The sequence below is a fragment of the Dioszegia hungarica genome (assembly GCF_025882075.1).
Source record: "Dioszegia hungarica strain PDD-24b-2 chromosome Unknown MKK02contig_5, whole genome shotgun sequence".
NCBI classification, from domain to species: Eukaryota; Fungi; Basidiomycota; class Tremellomycetes; order Tremellales; family Bulleribasidiaceae; genus Dioszegia; species Dioszegia hungarica.
In genome coordinates, this window is record NW_026515767.1 from 670,619 (window position 1) to 690,963 (window position 20,345).

Below are 20,345 nucleotides of genomic sequence, written 5' to 3' on the forward strand. Positions count from 1 at the left end.
TGTCTTTAGCCTGATACTTAGGCTCTCGGCCCGCCGGTCGAGTTCCTGTCCGGCCTGTCGCTTCGGAACGATGCGCCATGAGCTGTCTGGACGCGACTTTACTCATCAAAATCGAGCCGCCGAGCTGTACCCATTTCCTTCCCTATTCGCCACCCACAAGTCACCCAGCTCCTGAGCATACTTGCCCCTGTTCCAAGATGACTGAACCGAAGAACAGTGACATCCAATACAAGCCTCTACATCCCACGTTTGCAGCTGAAGCTGGAGGTGTGGATCTGACGAAGCCAACTCCTGAGCTCGTAGCCGCTATCAAAGACGGTCTCGCCAAGGTACGTCGATCACTCCCCTTGAGCGTGGGGGTACTGATGGACAGTACGGTGTCCTAGTCTTCCGCCAGACGGGTCTTGATGACGACTCGCACGTCGCTCTCTCGCGCTTGTTTGGAGAGCTTGATGATGTGACACCGTACAACAAGCTCGGCCGTGTCAATCGGCTGAAGTACGACGAGTAGGTCCCTGATTGTTCGTCGGAAGAGTGGGCCGTCTGAGCTCATTTGACAGACTTTTCGACGTGAGCAACGTGGATGTAGATGGCAATATCATTCACCCGGACTCGCAGCGAGGCATTCTAGGACGGGTGAGTGCACACTTAGGTTTGGGCGCGGTGTACTGACGGACAGGGCAACCAGATCTTCCATGTGGACTCTTCCTTCAATCCGCGACGTGCAGGCTATGTACGTCCAGTCGCCATGGAGTGAGCTTATTGCCAGAGTTTACTGCTGTCGCACCACCTACCGCCCAAAGGGCTCGGTGGACAGACAGAGGTACGTTCCTATAATCTTTCCCGGGGCTCCTACGAGCTGACACTGACAGTTTGCGGACTCCCGGACGGCGTATAATGATCTTCCCAAGGAGCGTAAAGACCGAATCAATGACTATGTCCTCAAGCACTCGCAGCACCACTCGCGGCGAGTAGCCAACCCTGGCGAGAAGATGCTGGATGATCCGAAATGGCTACCCGAGAGTTACCCTTTCGGGTTGCATAAGCTCGTCCAGCTTCATGAGCCCTCGGGACGAATGGTGCGTGTCCGTGCTCCCAATATGCGGGAAACGCTAACGGGCAGAATCTGTACATCGCGAACCATGCTCATTCCATCGTGGGCAAACCTGTCGCTGAGGGGCAAGCGGAGATCAAAGAGTTGATTTCGCTTGCTACACAGCCTCAGTACATTTGTCCGATATCCTGGAACGATCCGGGAGATCTAGGTGAGTGCAACGCCCACTAAGGAGAGATTACGACGGTTGCTGACTCTAAAGTGATCTGGGACAACACCTGCGTCATGCACCGCGCTACATCCGGATCCTTCGAGGGCAAGTACAGGCGGGATATGAGGCGCACAACGGTACATGATTCCAGCAGTCATGCTTGGGGTCTCAACAAGGTGGGAGATACTTGGCGGTCGGGACTACCATGAGCATCTCTTCCGTCTCATTAAGGCTATGATAGCTTGAGGGTCCGCACTCCTCGCCATTCGAATCAGATGGATCAGGGATGCGGTAGGAGAAGCTCGGAGTACACTGCCTCCATATGTACAAGTTTTACTCCGCACCCTGATTCGGCGCTATTTCCGCTTAATCAGACTATACTCCCCTTCTACCGCGCTCGACCTGCCGCCCGCCGCTGTCGCGCTCGACTCTGCCGTTGGCGTCTCCGTGTACTCCTCGATTGCGAGATCCTCTAGCTTCTTCCGATGAGAACCGCCCGCAGCGCCACTATCAAGGCGACTGGAAGTTTGCGATTGGGCCGAGGCAAAGGAATAAAGGACCGTTCCGACTGAGACATGAGCGCTGAGCGCGGAGTCTGGCTCCGAGACGAAACCTTGACTTACGCAGCACCATCGTCCCTCCGGCTGCCAAACCAGGAGTGAGCCCGCTCCCGTAGTACCACACGCTGATTCCCAACGAGACGGCCTTCCGGACTGTGAGGACGAGATTTACCGTGGTCGAGCTTACTCTCTGTCATATCAGCTTGATTTACAAGCCTCCCATCAAACCCCTTCCAGGCGGCAGACAGGCTGACGTACCGCTGTGAGACGGTTGACTCCGCGGATGCACAGCCCTTGCGTAGTAACGTTGATAGCAAGGGCAAGCAACGCCGACGGGATCTGCACCTTGTATCCCGGCATTGGCGAGCTCGGCTGTATCTTGTATGTCGGTGAGGTCCGGTAGTACATCGCTACCTCAGCGGGCGACTTGGTCGGGAGCGTGAAGAGAGCAGTTGGCGGAGAGACGGCATAGGATTTGAACGTCGAGATTAAGGTGGGATAGAACGGGAGGAAGAATGGGATAGACAGGAGATGCTGAGTATGTCAGACTAGAGCACACAAACGTGAAGAGGTGACTGACGGAGTAGAATAGTCCCTCTTGCCATGCTTTGCCATATCGCCTGTACGTCTCCTCCTGGAACAAGCCCAGCAGGGACGAGAGCAGAAGTGCGAGCATGAGCACTGCGATCCCTGCAGCGTACTCTGTGGGCGCCCAGGATCTTTCTGAGGTCGGTGCTGTGGCTGATGTGGTCACAGCAGCCGAGCGGCGGGACGGCGCCGACAGAGTCGCGAGGACGATGCCGACGGTGATCATCAACCCGGCAAGCTATACGGTAAGCTCATGCTCTTTTCAAAAACGACGATCAGCCACTTACGATCTGCGCTCGGGAGTATCGCTTTCCCGCTACAAAGTACGAGGTGAGCATGCTGACGCAGAGCCCGCCGCTGCGGAAGATAATGTGAACTGTCATTGGTATCTACGCGCGTCAGCACAGGTCAAGAAGTGTTAGTCCAAGCAAGTCACCTTCAGACCAAAGGCGTAATTGTTCACTATAGTATAAGCTAGATCCTATACCTGAAGGACCACTTAGCAGCTCACATAAGCTAATGCCAAGGTACAGGGCTACCTGCCCCAGCCACCGCCTTATCGGCACCTCCCTCTTCTTCAACCTCGGCAACCAGCTCTTTCCCTTCCCCTTTCCGCTTTCTGTTTTGTCCTGTGGCCATTCGGTGAACTTGCTGAGGTTCTGCAGAGTGACAAAGATGAACTGGCTGAAGGTCAAGAAGGTTCCCGAGCCGGGATGTGTCTTAAGTATCGCCTCGAGTGCCCAGACATTCGAGCAGCACCCGCCGAAGATCAGCGAGAAGATCTCTAGAGCTTCAGGGACGCTGGCCTGGGCGACTGAGGCGGTGAGATCGGTCATGACGCCCGTAGCGCGGCTCGTCGTGGTGGAAGATGATGTAGAGAGGCAAAGGAGTTACATGCCAAACGATAACCGTGCTGGCAACATGAGACGCGTTCTTGATCTTACTCTGCTCCACATTCCTCATCTGACCATCCTTCTCTTTCTTCCCATCTATCCAGCCACTGCCTTACTCTTAGCTATCACGCTCAGCTCTAGCAGCCCGCCGCCCCTGGCTATCATTCGTTCGCAGCAGGGAGAAGCATTCCAGCAGAATGGGCCAAACAGGATCATCGCTTCCCTCCTCACTCCCCGAGCTCGCCCTTCACTGCCTACGCGTAGCAGACCACTCTCCTGCGTCCGGCCAGCTCGAGCCATTTTTCGACTATCTCATCGGGATCGAATCGCCAGATCATCCCTTCGATGCTGAGCCCGGGACAGGAGCGCCGCAGGGGCATGGAAGGGGTTTAGTTGGACTGAGCCCGGCAGCGCTGGGTCGGATATTAGAGGATAATGAGGGAAAGAAGGTGGGACTGAGGGTATATAACGCCAAGAGTCAGAGGATAAGAGGTGAGCTGGACCCACGCCCCGTTATGGAGCGAGAAGGACAAGCTGACTCGTGTAGAGGTGTATCTGACGCCAAATCGTACCTGGTCCGAAGCTGCTCTGGCGGAACAGCAAAATGGTCCAGAGCCTACCTCATCGGATCAGCAGCCAAAGCCATCCCTCCTTGGGCTCTCACTCAGAGCTTGCAATCCGGTCAACGCACTTGAGAGTGTATATCACGTTCTGGATGTCTTAGAGGGATCGCCAGCCGAGGTGAGCTGCATACGAGGGGAGAAGACGACCTTGAGCTCCATAGTAAAGACATGAGCTAATGATACAGATGGCTGGATTGGTACCATGGGGAGACTATGTACTCGCATGGTCAGGCGGACCCCTGCACTCCGAGAGCGACTTCTACAACCTCATCGAAGCGCATGTCGACAAGCCATTGCGGTTGTTTGTGTACAATTCTGACCTCGAGTAAGCTTACTCGGCTTGCTGCGTCCATAGGCTGAAGGGTCTCGAGCTGACAATTACAGCAACCTGAGAGAAGTGGTGTTGTACCCAACAAGACAATGGGGCGGGGAGGGACTGGTTGGGTGCGGTATTGGGTAAGTCTTGATCTGAAGCTTGCCATGGCAACCGTAATTGACCACCGCAGATACGGTCTCCTCCATCGGATCCCCCGCCCTGAGACTCCTCCGGCGGGAGGTGCTATCGCTGCCGATGGCTACTTCGGGCCAGATTCGACACGGATAGCTCAGCGTCCAGATGGGGGGATTCCGGCTTAGATATGGCCCGATCTTGTCGATCTGCATCATTGTGTGAACGCGAGACATGCGCATGAGTTACATATGGCGTGTATTGACTATGCAGCATCTCCTCCCCACCCTGACTGGCAGGTTCACTGCGCCGACAAGCACTCCTCGATACTCCGCTCATACCTCATCCACCTGCTCCACATTCTCCACAATCTCCAGAACTAATGCGCTCGTCACCCCCGGAATCGCCATTTCCGCCTCCTCGAACGCCTCTCTCAGCCGAGTCAACGCGTGGCGTGCGTGATCGTTGGGTATGCGCTCCATCAACTGCCAATGTCAGCTGGGGAGGCGGGTCTTCCGCATGAACAACTCACACTGCTGAGCGCGGGCAAGATGACACCCTCCAACATCAGATCCTCGTCTCCCTGATCTCCCTCCATTCCTTGCTGCGGCTGCCCCTGGCCCTGTCTCGCGTCCGGTCCCTGACCTTGACCTTGCCCCGCCTGCGAGGCTAATGACGTCTGACTCGCCGGCATCTGCCTCGCACCCCTCACTGATCCCACAAACCGCCCCGATCCCCTCATCTTCTCCGTGCTCGGCGCCTGTCGGATTGTGCTGTACGTATTGCTGGGTGGAGGCGGGTTTTGGGCTAACCGCTTGGGTGTAGCCTGATCATCGGCCTTGCGCGTGTTTGCGGGAGGAAGGGGCTGCTGCATCTGCTGAGGGGTCTGAATCTGGTCAAACTCGGGTGATGACGTTGACGTAGATGAGCCAGGTCCGGGCTGGCGGCCCGAAACTGAGGGCTGGGGAAGTGGTCGAGCTCGAGAGACCGTGCCTTGCTGCGGAAGAGCATTACGGACCGTGCCGACTGCAATGGTCAGCTCGAGCTTGCTTTGGTCCTGCGGGGGACTCACAGTCCCACAAGTTGTCGGAAGCGGGACCGTAAGCGGGTCTACATGTCAGCTTCAAAGCCACTGAAAAAGGACTGTGGCTCACTCGTACGGACCGCCGCTTGACCCATCGTCGTGGGATTTCGATCCCCCTCCTTCCGACTTCCAGTTCTGATGCTTCTCGATGATTTCCGTCAAATAACTCGCTTTCCGAGCAGTACGGATGAACTTGTGCCGCAAGAGGTCCTTAGCCGTAGGTCTCTACATGATCAGCTTCATCCCTTATATTGATCGCCTTGACTTACCGCTCTGGGATCCCGCTGCAGGCATAGAGACACAAAATCTTGGAAGGTCTTGCTGAATTTGCGATCGTCCAGCGTTGGCGGAGGGTTCTTGGGGATGAGGAAGAGCACCTTCATAGGGTGTAGATCGGCATATGGCGGTTCTCCCATCGCCATCTCGATACACGTGATTCCTATATATCAGCTACACCCTTCACGTCGGAGTATAACTCACCTAGAGACCAAATATCCGCCTTGTGGTCATACCCAGACTGCTTGATGACCTCTGGGCTCATCCAGTATGGCGTCCCGACAAAGGTGTTCTTCTTAGTCATCGTAGCGGTGAGCTGGCCGGAGACGCCAAAGTCGGCGAGCTTGACATCGCCATTCGAGGTGAGGAGGATGTTTGCGGCTGCACGTCAGCCTGACTCATGAATAAGAAGGCCGAACTCACCTTTGATATCCCGGTGCAGCTTCCCCTCGCTATGCAGGTACTCCAGTCCCCTCAAGAGCTCTTTCGCCAAGATTGCAATGTACTCCTCCGCAAACACGCCCGCTTTCATCAGATCTGAGCAGGACCCGCCGGAGCAGTATTCCATGATGATCCATAGATGCGAGCCTTTGAGGTAGGAGCCCATGTACCTGGGAAGTCAGCTGCCGCCCGTCCTGTCCGGTCACCTAGCTCACCGTGTGACATGTTCGCTATCAAGCTGTCCCAAGATCTGGATCTCTTGTTGGATATCGTCAATCTCGTCTTCCGCCGCTTCGAGGTCGATGATCTTGATAGCGACAGGTTGGGATGTCCGCTTGTCATATCTGGGCCATCAGCACAGTCGATGGTCGTTCTCTCGGTAAGTGACGCACCCCTTGTACACCTCTCCGAAGCTGCCCTTGCCTTTCATATCAGCTTTGACGCTCGGACGACCGCCCCACTCCGATCAACTGACCAATTCTGTTCTGTTTGACATAGTACAGCTCTGGGTCGGCGTGAGGGTTGTTTCCACCTCTATTGTTGACGTAGGTCGTCTGCTGATCAGTTGCCGTTGCTCGCCAAGGGGACATACCATCTCTGCACAGGTCGATATTGATGTCGGACGCCGAGTGTGTTGATGGACTTCAAAAGCGGAGATCAGGATGCGGACCGATGACAGATGTACCAGTCTGTTTCTCTTGTAGTATGACACGTCCACAAGCGATGAATGAGATGTAGATGTAGTATATCAAGAGTGAATAGCAGCTAGAGGGTCATTGAGTGGATGTAACGAGTGACGCGCCAAATCTGAAACACGCACGCACCCCTTGAAAGACCCTGATTGTTTTAAATGTGGCAGCCGATGTGGCGGAACGCTCAGACGCTCTTAGAAGCAGAGTTAGCAGGCTTCTCAGCTCTTGCGTCTGCACATATCACATCTTGAGAGTGACCTACCTCTCATCGGTCAACCTTGAAGCGACCAAGATGTACGCCACCAAGTCCATCAAGATCGAATCAGGGCTCGACGATGCCGCCACCTCCAGCGATACTGGCCGATCGGGCTCGCCTCTACACCGTACCGCAGCCAGAGAGTTCTACGACACTCCAGAGCTCCGACAGATTATGCTAGGCCTTCTGAAGGGGAGAGAGCTGAAGCGGTTCATGCGGGTGGAACGAAAGTGTATGCACGATGTCTCTAAAGAACTGTACCACACGATGGACTACGCGCATGTCCTCTTCAAGATGACAACTGCCGCCGTGAGTGAGACCTCTCGTGAGGATGCTCCAGTATACATGGGCACTTGAAGATCTGACATTCCTAGCCTCGGCAACGCACATACTGCCACGCAGTCACCGTAATCAACATGGACTCCTCGCAAGTGCCGTCCGTGGTGTGGGAAACGCTCGGTCGGGCCGATTTCAGCTTAAGGCGCAACGAAGCCTGGGCAGCTCGGTACCAGCCAGCTCGCATCACAGAGCTCGTCAAGATCCTCTCAAGCAATGCCCCAGGTTGCGGACCCTCCATTATACTGCCCAGAGGTCGGACCTGCAACCCGGTAGGCGGGTGACGATTTGCACGCTTCGTCTGCAAGTAGGGTCGAGCTCGCAAGTGGACAGCTATACTGGACAGTTGGACGTTATTCAGACGTTCATCAACAACCGTTGCGAGCCAATCAGGAAATTGCGGCATCTCGCCCTACCGTCGCCCTCCTACACCATTCGCCAGCTCGTCGACCTGAAGGTCCGACGCTCCGCGCACTGCACAGACTCCGAACAAGAAGACTTGAAGAAAGCTGTAAGAGCCCAACCTTTCTGTACCTTCATTCGAACCATCTCTACAGAAGATCTTCCAGTCGACCTCGACGATTTCACGTCCATCCACATCGAGCAGCACAGACACGGCGGTGTAGGCTCATTGTCAAAGATAGCCGCTTCTGCTATCAATTCATGGACTCTGGGCGACTTCGACCGTCTCGCACAAGCGGCTCGTACCTCACTCGTCTCACTCGACCTCACACTATCACGGTACTGCGCCAAAAGGGTCAACATCTCGTTCAAGGATGCCCTCTCCGTCTGCATCAAGACGCAAAGCCACCTCCCGAATCTGCGGAAACTCAGCATATCGATCAAACCGCTGGAGAACGCCGAGTCGTGGATCGAAACCGAGGGTATGCTCAGCGAGAAGACTCTGGAGCTGGTCGGCTCGTTGACGCATCTGCGACTGCAAAGCGGACAGTGCGACACATCCATGTTCAATATCCTCCGCGTACTTGGGGTGTTCTGCGCGGCCGGCTGCCAGGCCATTGTCGATCACGAAGACCGATGGGGTCCAAGGCATCCTTGGTCTGAAAAGCGGCAAGTGCAGTATCAGAAATACCTGAAGAGGTACGCGCCCGGGCGCTCTGTGACCCACCCAGTAGGGGATCCGACTGACCAGCAGACAAACCCCCGATCGCTGCGCCCATCTTGGCCCAGCGAATTTTCCATCACTGGGCTATACTCGTCCATCTCGCCTCAAGAATCTTTCCTACAGCTCGGACGGCTGCCCGCAACATCAGTGGGGGTCCCTCGGCCACGAGTGGAATCATTGGTTGGATAGACCTCGTCAATACAGACAGTACAATCACTGTCGAGCATCGCCCACCAGCTTCCGTGAAGGTTGCCTCGTATCAGCCATGACGGATCTTCGCCAGAATGTGGTTCGCCTATGGTCGGCGGGCGAGACTACAAAGGCGAATCTCCGCGAGTGGACCGGCGAGATGCGAGATTCTCTCAAGCGAGCACGTGGGGAAGCAGACAGGGCAATGGAGGCGGTCGAGGAGGTGAAGAGCGTACTGACTTCAATGGCGCATGAGTTCAGCGTGCTAAGAGAAGAAGACTCGGATGCGGCCTGGGAGGATTTTAGTGATGAGAGTAGCGACAGCGATGACGATCTGTATCTGTAAGGTAGCGGGTTATGTACATCACTTAATTCTGTATATCCACCTGATCAAAGCGACGCTCCGTCTCATCAGACACGTCGCGCATTCCGGTCGTGATCTCACTAAGCGGGAAGGGAGTGGGCTTGGGTAGAGCCTGCGTTTCATGTGGCTTCATTATTGGTTTGTGTCCCGTCGCTGTTGTCACAGGAAAGCAACTGACCTGCCCTTGAGAGCTTGACAGCTTGACAGCTTGAGCGCTTGAGCCTACTGTCAAACGCGAATCAACGATTGTCACTTTTGTAGATACTATGTTAGAGGAGACGAAACGCTTCCTAACGATCCACGAACTCCTCGACTATAAGATTTAGAGTTTGGGTAGCTTACGGCATTCTCGCCCAAAGCGGCGGCGGCATTCCGCGGCATTCCGCAAGATCGGCACAGGCACGACTCGGAGACCCCACACATGTCTCACCGGATCGTCCTTGCCGCCTCCTGGACTTTCCACAACCGGCTCCTTTAAAATGACATTCCCCATTACTATCTCCTCTAGCGAACGCCTCTCTGAAAAGTTGAGATCTGTTCAAACATGGCGCAGAAGCTCCTGCGAACGGCGGAACGCCTCTCATACACTGCCTCACACGTTGATCGCCGTTGCTATTTCCACGGGATCTTCCGAGACGCCTGTAGGCAGCAGTCTGGACCGGACCTCCACTCCCTCGACATCGAACATCGAGCTGCGAAAAGAGAACTCTGCTTCTCATCGACGTACCATCGGGATCGACCGCTAATTGGTGAAAGAGCATGGCCAGTCGGCTCTGTATTTCTCGCTCTCATCCCATCGTTTCTGCTTGAAGCGCTAGCGCAGCAAGATCTACCCGGAATCAAGCGCTCGCCAACATGTCCGACTTTGTGCTCTCCGAGCACGACATCGTAGTGAGTTGACCAGCAGCTTGGTTTGCTTCCAGAACTTCTCGCTCGATCCGAGTATCAAGGGAAGCAGCGCTAACGTTTAGGTCAACATCTGGATCTCCATCGGCGCAGCCAGCGTCTCCCTCGTTCTCTGCTCTATCGTCCTAGGCCTCGCCTATCTTGTCTGGTCTCGTCCGAACACTCGGCCGATGATTGATCGAGTATCCTTCCGACTACTCCTGTGGTCGGTGGCTTTCGAGATGGTCTATGATATCGCCTACATTATGGTGGAACTGGACGTGAGCTGTTTTCACTTCAGCTTGAAGTACGGGGAGCTGACAGTGACAGTCGGTCTTCCTCTTTGGGAATGGGCTCTGCGCTTCCAGTCTGTACTTCATGATCGCAGCGATGACTACGTGAGCTGGTCATTAAGTATACAGGAGTCGGGCTGATCCACAGTGTCAACTACCTTTGCACATGTATCGCGGTCAATCTGATGCTGACCATAACGTTCGGTTTCAATCCCGTCAAGCTTGGTGAGCTGCAGTCCGCGGGCACCTCTATGGAACGGTTCGCTGACTTTTAAGGGTTGGAGAAGTGGTACGTCGGCACCTCACTCCTCATCGGCTTCATGGTCCCGCTGGTCCCCGCTGCCACTGGGCATTTCAGGAATGATCCTGTTCTGGGCGTATGGTAAGTGATCATCTAGAAAAGGTGGAGAAACCTGCTGAAGCCGCAGCTGGGTTTCGGGAGACTCACTGGAAGTCCTCATGAGACGGATCATTCTTGACCTTGTGCGCATCGCTCAGTTCACATTATCCTTTGTGGACATCGCAGCTGACTAATCAGTACCTCTGGCAGATTCTCTCATGTTTCATCGCCACACTCGCCGTCATTATCGTCCTCACCACCCTCTTCCGCCAAGGCCGGGAACTCTCCGCAGCCCTATTCGCAAGCAACCAGCTCAACCAGAGCATCTTTGCACACGGCAGTCCCGACCCCGCCGATCTCGAGGGCGGATCGGGCCAAGCGAAAAAGGGCATCTGGGCCCGAGCGAAACTGTGGCGTCGGAATCGCGTTACCAAGTCCAAGGCCAAGGCGGATGGCTCGCTCAAAAGTCAGCTGGAAGACGCCTTTGTCCGGATCGCGTTCCAGATCAGTCTGTACCCCATCTCCCTCATCGTCGTCAATGGGATCATCACCGTCGGGGAGTTGTGCGTCACTCAGGCCGAGGGGGTCCACTCGCGTCCCGTCTTTGTGCTGTACTGTATCTATTATTTCCTATACGGCGGTCGAGGAATCGCTTTTGCAGCTGTAAGTCATTCCTTGCCTTCTCCGCTAGACATAGCTTATGGGCAGCTCGCATTCTTCATCGACCCGTGCTTCCGCCGCGCCCTCGGCGAGGCCTGGCGAACCCGCAAGACAGTCTCCCAGTCTCCCACGCACCAGCAGCTCCAAAGTGCCTCACCTCGCGAAGGCGTCAAGCAATCTTTTGCCGAGATGCTCGCTTCCCAGACCCCTACACTGGCATACGGCGCCACCGTCCCTCCATCCTACGAGTCCGACACCAAGAACCTCTCCTCCTCTTCCATCGCCGGGTCGAGTACGGACGATGTACATCTGCCCCGTCTGGACGCGCGGTCCAATTCGGCCGTCAGCTACGATATGGGCCTGGCGTTGACTGCATTGGCGGCCGAATCGCCTATACGTAGCACCTTTGCTCCGCCAGCTCAACATCCTACTCGGTCGTTCCCTGGCGTACAGACAGGCCACCTCCCACTAGAGATGACGGACGACATGGACGTGGTCGCCCCTCTTACGGTCCCCAAAACGCCCCAGGCGCACTTCTCGCTTCCCGCGATACATGGACCAGAGATGACGGGGCTGGGAATGCGGATACCCAGCGATTCGGAAGAGAAGCTGGAACCGCTCGTTCCGGACTTGCCGGATGAGGTGGAGGAGGAAAGGCTGAGACGGCGGGCAGAAGCGGAGAAGAAGAAGGCCGAGGAGGCCGAGATGGAGGAAACTTTGAGGGTGTTTATGGCGACCAAGGCGATGTTGTGAGGTGAGAAGCGGGGGATTGTATCTTGGTATCTTCATATGCTTGTACACCACCCATGGATATTTCAGTATTTGGCATCAACCGCACCATCCATTGTTCAGTGGTTAAGTTGTAGCGAACCCAAAATCATACCTATACATCCGCAATTCGATCTGATCACTATCTCTTCCCCTTCGGCTTCCCCTTTGCTCCACCCGCTTTCTTCGCGCCCTTGCCCTTGACGGCCCCCACGCCCGGCTTGGCCCGCATCCCCTCACTCGCCCCTGCCTTCTTATCATCAAACGCCGACCGTCTCGCTGGCTTCTTGCCTCCCTTCGACTTGACCTTGGGCGCCGGCGCAATCGGGATCCCAATCTTCTGGGGCCGGGCCTGCTTCTTGGCCGCTCGGATAGAAGCCGACTGGGACGACGCGCGGTGCTCGGCCGCGTCCTCCTCCATGGCCATCTTCCGCCTCTTGTCTCTGCGGGAAAGACCGTCATATTTCCCCCGCTTGACTTTGGGCTTGTCGTCCTTCTCGGGAGGTGCAGCCCCGGGGAATTTCTGGACATAGCCTTCCTTGCCGGTATCTACCCATCAGCCTGATCCTTCACATCTGATCATATAGGCAGGACTCACTCTTGGCTGCAGCCTTCTCCTTTTCAGACTGGAACCACACCCTCTTTGGTCGCCCCATAATCTCCTCCTCATGCTCCACCATATTCTGCCCCTTCTTCACCTCCATCTCGGCCTGCCGTATCGCCTTCTCCTCCTTCTCCTCTTTGAGAATATCGGCGATATCCTCTTTGAGTCCGTCCATTTTAGCAGACATACCCGTGATGGCGTCGGTAGGGATGATACGGTGTCGAATTTGGGTGGATACGGATTGACGAATAGCGAGTTTGAGCATCTTTCGGTCGGGCTCGCCGACTAGTGAGATGGATCTGGCATTCAGCAGGAAGATAGGATGGTCAGAGAAAGGGCTTACCGTCCTTTACGCCCAGCACGGGCTGTTCGTCCGACCCTATGGGTGTACTGTGCGAGCTGCCCCGGCATATCGTAGTTGATGACGGTTTCGACACCTTTGATGTCGAGACCGCGAGATGCGAGATCGGTAGCGAGCAGGTAGTCGACTTTACCAGCTTTAAAGTCGTTCAGCGCGGCGAGACGCTGAGTGTCAGCTGGATCCGGCTTATATGGACCTGCTAGCTCACCTGTTCCTGCGTCAAATTCCCGTGCAGCTCCGCCGCCTTCATTCCCAATAACCCAAACACCACCCTCATCTGATGCGCCAGCGCCTTGCTCCTAAAGAAGACGATACACTTCTCCCTCACTGTGCGCTTACACAGCGCCAACAGCGCCGGACCGCGATTATCATCCGTCCGTATCCTGACAAACTCCTGCGTCAAACTGTCTGCCGTATTCTTCTTGGGATCGACAAACACCCGAATCGGCTTGTCCAGGGAAAGCTTGACCAGCTCATCGACCGAGTCCGTCATGGTTGCCGAAAAGAGCATGGTTTGGCGTGATCTAGGACATGCACGGATGATTTCCGACAATTCGTCCGAGAATCCATCTTCGAGCATCCGGTCCGCTTCATCCATGACGAGGATATCGAGCGCCGAGAGGGTAAAGGAAGGGGTGTTGGTGAGGTGGTCAATGAGTCGACCGGGGGTGGCGATGAGGATATCGGGGAGTGTACGAAGAGTGTGGGCTTGGGCATTGAGGGAGAGACCACCGACGAGGAGAGCGAAACGGACGTCTAGCCCGCCTCGCTCCGCCAGGGCTTTCCCGACCGACTCGCACTGTACCGCCAATTCTCGGGTCGGGCAGAGCACGAGCACTCGGCACGCCTGCCCGCCCCGCCCGCGATCGCGGTACGTGAGACGCTCGAGGATGGGGACCATGAACGCCGCGGTCTTTCCGGAACCGGTGACGGCCGATCCGAGGATATCTCGCCCGAGGAGCGCGAGGGGGATAGCGCGGGCTTGGATAGGCGTGGGGGCGGAGAAGTTGAGAGAGGCGAGGGAGCGGAGGAGGGGACGGGACAGGTTCATACTCGCGAAAGAGGAAGGGAGGGTGGGGTCGTCCGCTGTAGGTTCAGACGAGAAGAAGGCGTCTTTACGAGCCGTCTCGGCGATGTCTTCGGTGGATTCCGCGTCGTCGTCGTCGTCTCCTTCGTGATCTTCCACCTCCCCGTCATCAGTCTCATCCTCGTCTCCCTCCTCATCGTCTTCGCTATCCACCTCCATCCCCAAATCAGACTCCATACCCCCCTCCTCCTCTCCCTCATCCTCCTCTGAATCCCCTTCTTCCTCGTCATCGCTCCCCTCTTCACTCTCACTTCCCTCCATATCCTCCTCCTCTTCGTCCTCACCAGACCGCTTCCGCTTCTTCTCGCCAAACGACCTCAACTCCCTCCCCGTCCGCCTCGCAATGATATCATCCACACTAATCGGCTGCACTCATCAGCACAATTCCCGCTACATCTGCCCAAGCGTGCTCACCTCATTATCCCCCTTCCCACTCTTCTTCACCTCATCTCCTCCCCACAAGTCAATCTCCGCGTTCCTCAGCCCATCAAAGTCAAACTCAAACTCGGGGTTGAGATCCTCATCAATCTTTCCCTTTCCGCCCGTTGCTGGGGCCTTGCCGTTGGGCGTAGGACGGCCCTTGCTGGACTCGCCATTCTGGACGAGGAGATCATCCTCGTCGTCCGAGTCGATGGTGGTGATGAAGTCGGAGGGCATGGTGTGTGGCTTGTATGGTTAGGAGAAAATGGAGGATAGGGAAGAAGTGGAGGGTTGAACTTTTTGAATCGCGGACCGGAAAATCTTTGCTGCCGGCACGTGACCAAATCCCCTTGTTCCCTATCCGGCATGCACCATGCAGATGCGCCCCGTTCTACGATTGCACAACAGCTTGATTCATACAGATAATCTACAGCATACAGTTCTCCTCATCTCCACGATCCGAAGATGCGACATCAAGCATCCCCGAACCGATCAGGCATAACGACCGGCCCGATCCTACAATATCAGCTTTGTTCCTATCCTTCTTGGTCATAGAATCGCGAACTCACAAGCTCCACGAGTACAGCGCATAACACAGCCAGCTACTGACTGTCCGCATCCACATGGTGGATTCTGATCGTCCGATATATACGTCCGGCTCATCCGCGAGGAACGCCAAGAGGCCGAGGGGTTCTGAAGGGTCTGCGGGATGCGCGACGGGTGATGTCGAAATGATTGCCCTAATTGGTAAGCTCGAACTTGGCGTTACAAGCAAGTACAATAGCGTACCAATCTGTCAGCAGACCCGCCACATACATCGCGGCCATGACGAAGATAATGTGGAACCACGAGTACTATACGTCAGCTTGACTCCGAAATAGCGGAGAACCTGCTAGCTCACATTGTACTTTGTTCCGCCCCTCTCATCATCCCTCTCCTCACCAATCGTCGCCTCAATCTCATCATCCTCATCATCCTGCTCATCCAGCACCGAAGCCGGCAATGACCCCGCATTGACCGCTGCCAAGATAGCCTGATACCGCATCTCGTCCCTCCGTCCTTTCGGCTGATTCGTCACCAGCCTGACTTCCCCATCTTCATCGCTTCCTTCAGTCGGCAAGGAGATCGCGCCTGCTCCAGGACGCCGACCCTTCCCGACCAGTGCCTTCGATTGGGTGGCGGCGCGTGTTGTCGAGTATGCGATAGCGAGGAAGGTAAAGAGCGCACCGGCGACGACGGTAGTGGTCTTGGTCCCGCCCGATGCGTGCAGGGGGTTGCAGTGACTCTCGCCTCCCGAGTGGTTGACGACTGCCGATGCAGTCAAGTAGGTGCAGTATGCGGCGACCAGGCTGGCCTGGGTAAGACCAGACTTGGGGTTCGCTTCCTGTACTTGCGGGCTGACAGCGAGGACGGTGACGATAACAGCAAGGACCAAGTTGGCGGTGATGAAGAACGTGTTGAGGCCGCATCCGCCGCCCGCGAAAAAGACGTACAGGACGATCGTGAGCGCAATAGCCGCGATGAAGAGCCCGAACGTCGATCCGACAAGGATGAACTGCCAGAGGTTCGAGTTGGACTGTTCCCAGTTCTCGAGGCAGGTTTCGGACCAGGTATGGGCAAAGTCGATGAGGAGGACGAGACCGATGAGGATGAAGAGGCAGGCGCCGATGGGGGCGACGTAGGAGCCGTAGGCCATGAAGAATTCGTTAGGGATGAGGAAGGTGAGGAAGGCGAGGAGGAAGTAGAAGATGATCTTGATGCCCCACCAGCTGTGATGTCAGCTGGTATTCGCCGCTCAAGAGGCTCGTATCGCAACTGACCCGTTCTGAATAGCGGCTCGCTTGGTCTTGGTAGACTGCACACCGACGAGAAGAGCGGATAAGGTCAAGTGGAATAGAGCAAGCGCAAAGCAGAATCGGTGGACCTGTACTGTCAGCTTGGCCGTCTATAAATGAGCGTATCCGGAAGCTTACAGCGAGGAGGCCATAGCATTTTCCACCCGTACAGTCCATCTTGATCCAGTCCCAGCTGAGCTTCTCCAGCTGCTTGATAGCCAGGTCTGTCTTTGATAGATAGGCCAGCATAGACGACAGGGCGAATATGAGCTAAGGAGATCGGCTCGTTCCCCTCAAGAAGGACAGGATGAATTAGCTGAACCTACCCCAAAGCCTATCCGGGTAGCGATCGAGGAATTGCAGTTGCAGCTCTTGCACATCGCGCTAGCTGCTGACCCGCCTACGATATCAGCATAGACCCTCTGGCCGATATTGCGCTCTCCGCGGCGGGGGCGGACGACCGATAAAGGAGCCCAAGGACCGCCTACTCACCCATACAAATCATGCAGCCCGAGAAGATTGCACTACCCATGGAAGCAATCCCTCCGGTGAGGAGCGGTATAGACAGCAAGGCTCCCATCTTTGCTATATAGACGGCAGAGAGAGAGGTATACGAAAGCTGGAGACTTGGGTGGACAAGAGCAAGCTGCTGGGGCCGATGACCGATGGGTGCGTGGCGAAAATGCCACGTCATTGGTTCTGGCTGGTCCGTGCGCGACGCGTCTTGGGTGGGATTTCTGGACGCGACCAAGGTCCAGCAGGTTCTTTCTAGCTTTTCACCGTACCATAGTACAGGCTCTAGAGATACTACGACAGAGCTCCAGCCTATACGTCGCATAGAGGCCCCGCAAAGACTCTAAATTCGCTGATATATCACCAAGATGGCTATCGATATGGCGTGAGTGATGACAACCGCTTCTCCTTGACCGGGCAAAAGCTGATGTTGACAGTGCCGCAGAGTATGAGTACGCCAGCTTTACTCCGCTTCACTATATCAGGAAGCCCTGTAAAAGCTCATGTTTCTAGCCCTAGCTCGCCGATGGTCATGCAAGCATTCTACAGGCGTATCTTCCCATACCGACCCTTCTTCCTCTGGCTCAACCAGGATCACGGTGAGCTGTCCTCTGCTGATACATTCGGTCTAGCTCACTCTCGCAGTCCCCTCCAAGCTCTTTACGCACCGCGAGTTCGCCTTCACCCTCGCTGGCGACGTATACCTCAGGTACAACTCCTTTGCGAACGCAGACGATTTCAAGCGGGAAGTCTTGAGGCTGAATCCGAGCCGATTCGAAATAGGTCCTCAGTACACTGCTAGGGTAAGCTCATGATCTCCTACGCGATTCTGCAGTGCTGAGCTGACTCAATAGCCAAGAGATAGAAAGACTCTCGCTGCGGGTGCATTACAGCCCATCCGCCGTGAACTTGTCTTTGATATCGATATGACAGACTACGACGAGATCCGGACGTGCTGTACCGACAAGAAGATCTGTCGGCGATGTTGGGGGTATATCGCCGCTGCTGTCAAGGTCTTGGATCATGGACTGAGAGGTAGGTCTGCCTTCTGCGATAAGCCAAGAAGTCGCTGATGGTCAGACACACTTGGCTTCAAGCACCTTCTCTGGGTCTACTCTGGTCGACGAGGTATCCATTGTTGGATATCTGACCCGGCGGCGCTGGATCTGAATGATGATCAGCGAAAGGCGCTGGTGACGTTCTTGGAGGTCATCAAGGGGAGTAAGGAGCAGGCCAAGAAGGTGAATGTCCGGGGAAGCAAAGATGAGGGCGACTTGCATCCGTTCATCAAGTGAGTTAGCCACCGCGTGCCTGAGAGGGACAAGCTGACTAGCCAGACATGCGCTCAAACCACTCGGACCATGCTTTACCAAGCTCTGTCTTCGGGATCAAGAGTGTTTCCAGTCTGAGCGCGGATATGAGAATCTCCTAGCTCTTCTACCTGGAGATCAACGTATGTCTACGGTCCAGATTCCGGCAGACTGCAGCTGACACGACAGAAATCATCGGCCGTCTGCGGAAAAAGTGGCAGCAGTCACCAGATCGGTCGAGCTCGGACAAATGGAACGATCTCGCTCTGGAAGTGGATGCATTGGACGACAAGACCGCGATTGGGGTAAGTGATCTTACGAGTCCTTGAGCTTGATTTGTGTTGACCTCCTCCAGCGCAAATTCATCAAAGCTCGCGAGGATATCGTGCTGCAGTATACCTATCCCCGGATCGACGCAGAAGTGTCCAAGCACCGAAATCATTTGCTCAAATCGCCTTTCTGCGTACATCCCAGTACGGGTGAGTAGACTTCTGCTGCATCTAATGAAGGTTCTGTTGCTGACATCTCAGGTCGAGTATGCGTACCGATAAATCCGGCTCGTATTGACGAGTTCGACCCCGAGACGGTGCCTACCGTTGGCGAACTCCTTAAACAGCTAGACAATATACCGACAGATACAGACGACAAGACGAGGAAGGGGGACGGTGAGCTCCTTAATGCTCATCATTGCGTCGATAGACTAAGAGCTGACTGTTCCAGATTATGAGATGACATCGCTCAAGCCTTACGTCGAGATGTTCCAGAAGCATGTGGATGCGGTGTTGAGGGATACGAAGGGGTCCCGGAAGGGTAAGTACCTGTCTGCGACTGTCGTGCTGTCTGGACTTGGCTGATTTCTCGTAGCGGCCAAGGAGGAGAGTATGGAGTTCTGATTAGAGGGGGAGAGTTGGAGTGTCCAAGTATGGCTGTTGTAATTATCTATAAGCACCATCTATACGACGCGAAGCTGGGGTGGAGATCACTCCTCCGATCAGCCTGCAGCCGCCAGCGTTTTACTCAGCTAGCCTGATCTGCCACATTCCTCCACGCAAGTCGAACTCCACATTCCTCATGCCGGCAGCCAGGCTGAAGACTTCGCCACGATCAATCACTTTCGCTCTCCCTTCACCATCAACCAAGTACCGTGTTGAAGCGAGCTTATAGCCTGTAAGATGACCACTCCAATCCGCCGATCTACCACCGAGATCGGTCTCGCTTTCGAAAAGCACAGCCAGCGCTACCTCAATACGCAGCTGCACATGTCGCTCCGTCGAGTCGGGCGAGCAGGGGATGGGGGCGTAGATCTCAGAGGGAGCTGGTATGTCCCTCGTGAGGCTGTGGCTGCTGGTCCATCTCGGCCAAGGTTGATGAGTGAGGAGGGTGCAATGGGAAGAAGGGAGGAATGGAGGAGGCTAAGAATTGTGGGGCAGTGTAAGGCGGAAAAAAAGGGATTGGGGCCGAGGGCTGTTAGAGAGCTTGAAGGGGTCGTGGCGCATCTTGAGGGTGAGTCAGCTTTGGGAGCTTCTGCTTCTCCTATATCGTGGAGACTGAAGCTGATGAGATAGGTGCGAGGCGAAAAGGCAAAGAACGCTGCATCACTCCAGACGACCATCCCGAGTCCATCAACGCGGACGGTCATATGCTCGATCATCCCCTTTCACCCGAAGATGAAGAGCTCGGACAAGACATCATTGCCATCCTCCTGTCACAATCTGGGTTCTCAAAGAATGCGATGCTGCATGCGTCCAAATCCCATACGCCCTTGATGCTCGTTCATCTTCCGGGCGGACAGGCGTTACATCCCACAGGCGATGATAAGTCGAGACGGAAGGAAGAAGAGATAGAGGCTGAAGTCGGGGGTGTATGGTGGAACGCTGCGATGTCTGGACCGGTAGGGGTGTTGGGTGGGAAGATGGAGTTGAGGAGGGAGATACTAGAGGGGAGTGGGGTGAATGCTGTCACGGGGGATGCGAGAGTACGGGCGCGGTATAGGCTGTATCATAGCGGAAAGAGATTTGGGCGGTTGGGACCGGGACTCAGCGAAGACGAGCAAGAATACTAAGCATGGTCATATGTCGTATTCAGCATCAATGTTCGTATGTACACCTCATCTGATCCGCGCATTCCA

At 55.4% G+C, this 20,345-nt stretch overlaps 10 protein-coding genes across 10 annotated transcripts; 6 read left to right on the forward strand and 4 right to left on the reverse strand.

Annotated features, from left to right (window-relative positions):
• Positions 1–197: 197 nt before the first annotated feature.
• MKK02DRAFT_31253 (putative 2,4-dichlorophenoxyacetate alpha-ketoglutarate dioxygenase) lies at positions 198–1,474 on the forward strand (the record flags this gene model as incomplete). The annotated part of the gene is made up of 8 exons (XM_053088245.1): positions 198–329; positions 374–507; positions 561–636; positions 680–733; positions 770–823; positions 873–1,079; positions 1,124–1,265; positions 1,317–1,474. 8 exons carry the CDS (start codon positions 198–200, stop codon positions 1,472–1,474), a joined length of 957 nt encoding a protein of 318 aa, XP_052948765.1.
• Positions 1,475–1,775: 301 nt separating this feature from the next.
• On the reverse strand, positions 1,776–3,249 carry MKK02DRAFT_21650 (UAA transporter; the record flags this gene model as incomplete). Its single annotated transcript, XM_053086445.1, has 6 exons — positions 1,776–2,015; positions 2,084–2,359; positions 2,406–2,651; positions 2,701–2,802; positions 2,850–2,875; positions 2,925–3,249. The coding sequence occupies 6 exons, from the start codon at positions 3,247–3,249 to the stop codon at positions 1,776–1,778; spliced, it is 1,215 nt and encodes a 404-aa protein (XP_052948766.1).
• Positions 3,250–3,503: 254 nt separating this feature from the next.
• Positions 3,504–4,565, forward strand: MKK02DRAFT_22056 (GRASP55/65 PDZ-like domain-containing protein; the record flags this gene model as incomplete). The annotated part of the gene is made up of 5 exons (XM_053086509.1): positions 3,504–3,798; positions 3,920–4,047; positions 4,115–4,254; positions 4,314–4,385; positions 4,436–4,565. 5 exons carry the CDS (start codon positions 3,504–3,506, stop codon positions 4,563–4,565), a joined length of 765 nt encoding a protein of 254 aa, XP_052948767.1.
• Positions 4,566–4,712: 147 nt separating this feature from the next.
• Positions 4,713–6,773, reverse strand: MKK02DRAFT_35850 (kinase-like domain-containing protein; the record flags this gene model as incomplete). Its single annotated transcript, XM_053089280.1, has 11 exons — positions 4,713–4,862; positions 4,910–5,403; positions 5,450–5,487; positions 5,532–5,686; positions 5,731–5,900; positions 5,942–6,118; positions 6,161–6,348; positions 6,394–6,522; positions 6,571–6,601; positions 6,654–6,732; positions 6,771–6,773. The coding sequence occupies 11 exons, from the start codon at positions 6,771–6,773 to the stop codon at positions 4,713–4,715; spliced, it is 1,614 nt and encodes a 537-aa protein (XP_052948768.1).
• Positions 6,774–7,162: 389 nt separating this feature from the next.
• On the forward strand, positions 7,163–9,123 carry MKK02DRAFT_31257 (uncharacterized protein; the record flags this gene model as incomplete). Its single annotated transcript, XM_053088246.1, has 3 exons — positions 7,163–7,435; positions 7,467–8,563; positions 8,619–9,123. 3 exons carry the CDS (start codon positions 7,163–7,165, stop codon positions 9,121–9,123), a joined length of 1,875 nt encoding a protein of 624 aa, XP_052948769.1.
• Positions 9,124–9,996: 873 nt separating this feature from the next.
• On the forward strand, positions 9,997–12,072 carry MKK02DRAFT_42023 (uncharacterized protein; the record flags this gene model as incomplete). Its single annotated transcript, XM_053091805.1, has 8 exons — positions 9,997–10,032; positions 10,113–10,307; positions 10,357–10,424; positions 10,468–10,544; positions 10,596–10,701; positions 10,748–10,802; positions 10,858–11,322; positions 11,368–12,072. The coding sequence occupies 8 exons, from the start codon at positions 9,997–9,999 to the stop codon at positions 12,070–12,072; spliced, it is 1,707 nt and encodes a 568-aa protein (XP_052948770.1).
• Positions 12,073–12,229: 157 nt separating this feature from the next.
• MKK02DRAFT_42024 (putative ATP-dependent RNA helicase) lies at positions 12,230–14,796 on the reverse strand (the record flags this gene model as incomplete). Its single annotated transcript, XM_053091806.1, has 5 exons — positions 12,230–12,636; positions 12,686–12,990; positions 13,035–13,216; positions 13,261–14,505; positions 14,554–14,796. The coding sequence occupies 5 exons, from the start codon at positions 14,794–14,796 to the stop codon at positions 12,230–12,232; spliced, it is 2,382 nt and encodes a 793-aa protein (XP_052948771.1).
• Positions 14,797–15,032: 236 nt separating this feature from the next.
• On the reverse strand, positions 15,033–16,974 carry MKK02DRAFT_22050 (serine incorporator/TMS membrane protein; the record flags this gene model as incomplete). The annotated part of the gene is made up of 8 exons (XM_053086508.1): positions 15,033–15,075; positions 15,129–15,299; positions 15,349–15,413; positions 15,461–16,328; positions 16,380–16,483; positions 16,533–16,664; positions 16,721–16,794; positions 16,887–16,974. The coding sequence occupies 8 exons, from the start codon at positions 16,972–16,974 to the stop codon at positions 15,033–15,035; spliced, it is 1,545 nt and encodes a 514-aa protein (XP_052948772.1).
• Positions 16,975–17,275: 301 nt separating this feature from the next.
• On the forward strand, positions 17,276–19,110 carry MKK02DRAFT_42026 (uncharacterized protein; the record flags this gene model as incomplete). Its single annotated transcript, XM_053091807.1, has 12 exons — positions 17,276–17,292; positions 17,345–17,359; positions 17,421–17,506; positions 17,553–17,710; positions 17,762–17,942; positions 17,988–18,198; positions 18,245–18,360; positions 18,407–18,522; positions 18,573–18,696; positions 18,748–18,882; positions 18,938–19,027; positions 19,082–19,110. The coding sequence occupies 12 exons, from the start codon at positions 17,276–17,278 to the stop codon at positions 19,108–19,110; spliced, it is 1,278 nt and encodes a 425-aa protein (XP_052948773.1).
• A 279-nt stretch (positions 19,111–19,389) lies between these two features.
• On the forward strand, positions 19,390–20,279 carry MKK02DRAFT_42027 (uncharacterized protein; the record flags this gene model as incomplete). Its single annotated transcript, XM_053091808.1, has 2 exons — positions 19,390–19,720; positions 19,783–20,279. The coding sequence occupies 2 exons, from the start codon at positions 19,390–19,392 to the stop codon at positions 20,277–20,279; spliced, it is 828 nt and encodes a 275-aa protein (XP_052948774.1).
• Positions 20,280–20,345: the final 66 nt, after the last annotated feature.